Source organism: Artemia franciscana, chromosome 19 (assembly GCF_032884065.1).
Source record: "Artemia franciscana chromosome 19, ASM3288406v1, whole genome shotgun sequence".
In the NCBI taxonomy this organism is placed as follows: domain Eukaryota; kingdom Metazoa; phylum Arthropoda; class Branchiopoda; order Anostraca; family Artemiidae; genus Artemia; species Artemia franciscana.
The window spans coordinates 10,723,921-10,725,253 of NC_088881.1; the positions used below are offsets into that span (position 1 = coordinate 10,723,921).

The following is a 1,333-nucleotide window of genomic DNA, read 5'->3' on the forward strand; positions in this document are numbered from 1 at the left end:
TTATAACTTAATTGAGTAATTGAGTCTGTCTTACCACAGATACAAAAAAAAAACATGGCAAACATTCACACGATGGGAATTGAAATCTACTGACTTTGTAAGAGAAATATTCGAATGGTAGGATAGATTCAGGTATCCTCTGTTTAAGATCACATGATTATTTTGAACTCAAAAATTTTTTAAATAAAATTAGCATAAATTGTTGACTGGACATCAAAATCCACCGTCTTTATGATGAGGAATGCTCGTTTGTTAGTATGGATCCGGGTACCCATCGTAAAATTTTCTCCTTGTTCGGATGGCTTCAGGCACCCGTTGCATAGCGTCACATGACTGTTTTTAACTTAATCAAGACTTAATGGAGTACAACTCAATTAAAATCTAACTAGCAGCATAGCCCATTAGACGACAGGTATACTCAAGAAAAAAAAGATAGCATATATTGTTTTGTAAGGTTCGAAAATCTTCTGATGATATAACAACAAATACACGCTTAATATGATAGAATTAGGTATCCGTTGTTTAAAGTTACACGATTGTTCTCGTTGTTCTCGTAAAGTTACACGACTTGTTTAAAGTTACGACCTGAAAGTTACGGATATGATCCAAATGTATAGGTGAATATAGAAAAGTTTCTCTCAATCTGGTTGATCTTAAACGAGCCTAGAAAATAATTTGATTTTCTGAGAAATAACTTGTCGAAAAACAAAAATACATGCTTAGCACAATTCTGTTTACTCTGGTTAAGTTACACAATGACACTCCAAAATATAAACACAATAAGAAAAATCATTGGCATGGAAAACTAGTGAATTGAAGTTACTTTAAGATGCAGTAGAATATAGGGGAAATGGAAGACATTACGCTTTGAATCAGGGCAAACGGAAAGGCCCGCCATGGAAAAAGTGGGGCAAAGTAGCAATGCTACTTGAAGTTTTTAAAATTGTTGGCATATTTTGTCTGGAAATACCATTTTTCCATATAAAAATACTTTTTGCTCAAAGAAAAGCTGTCAAAACACAAGTTGCGCTGCTGAAGTGTTGGTTAGCCTTATGGTTCCTGTCGAATTCTGCAACTGGTAACTTTAGAACTTCGTTCATACGTGGGAAAGGCTATGCCTAACAACTCCTAAGACGCCAAGAATAGACGAAGTAGGGCTGAAAAACATTTATGCTAACTACATTCCACGAAAGAAGTATATTATAAACACAGCTTAGATATACAATACAGTTATGAAAACTCGATTTATTTTTGGGACACAGTGCGCGGTAGCGATGCTAGAGACTGGAGACAGAGAACTGGCAGTCCGAATCTAAAAGATCAGAGCAATTGG

The 1,333-nt window shown here is 35.3% G+C and overlaps 1 protein-coding gene across 1 annotated transcript in view; it reads left to right on the forward strand.

Annotated features, from left to right (window-relative positions):
- Nucleotides 1-1,052: 1,052 nt before the first annotated feature.
- Nucleotides 1,053-1,333, forward strand: part of LOC136039077 (aminoacyl tRNA synthase complex-interacting multifunctional protein 1-like) — a 38,402-nt gene continuing 38,121 nt past the window's right edge. The window contains exon 1 of the mRNA XM_065722561.1: nt 1,053-1,078. Coding sequence (XP_065578633.1) covers nt 1,053-1,078 — 26 coding nt within the window. The remainder of the gene's footprint in view (nt 1,079-1,333) is intronic.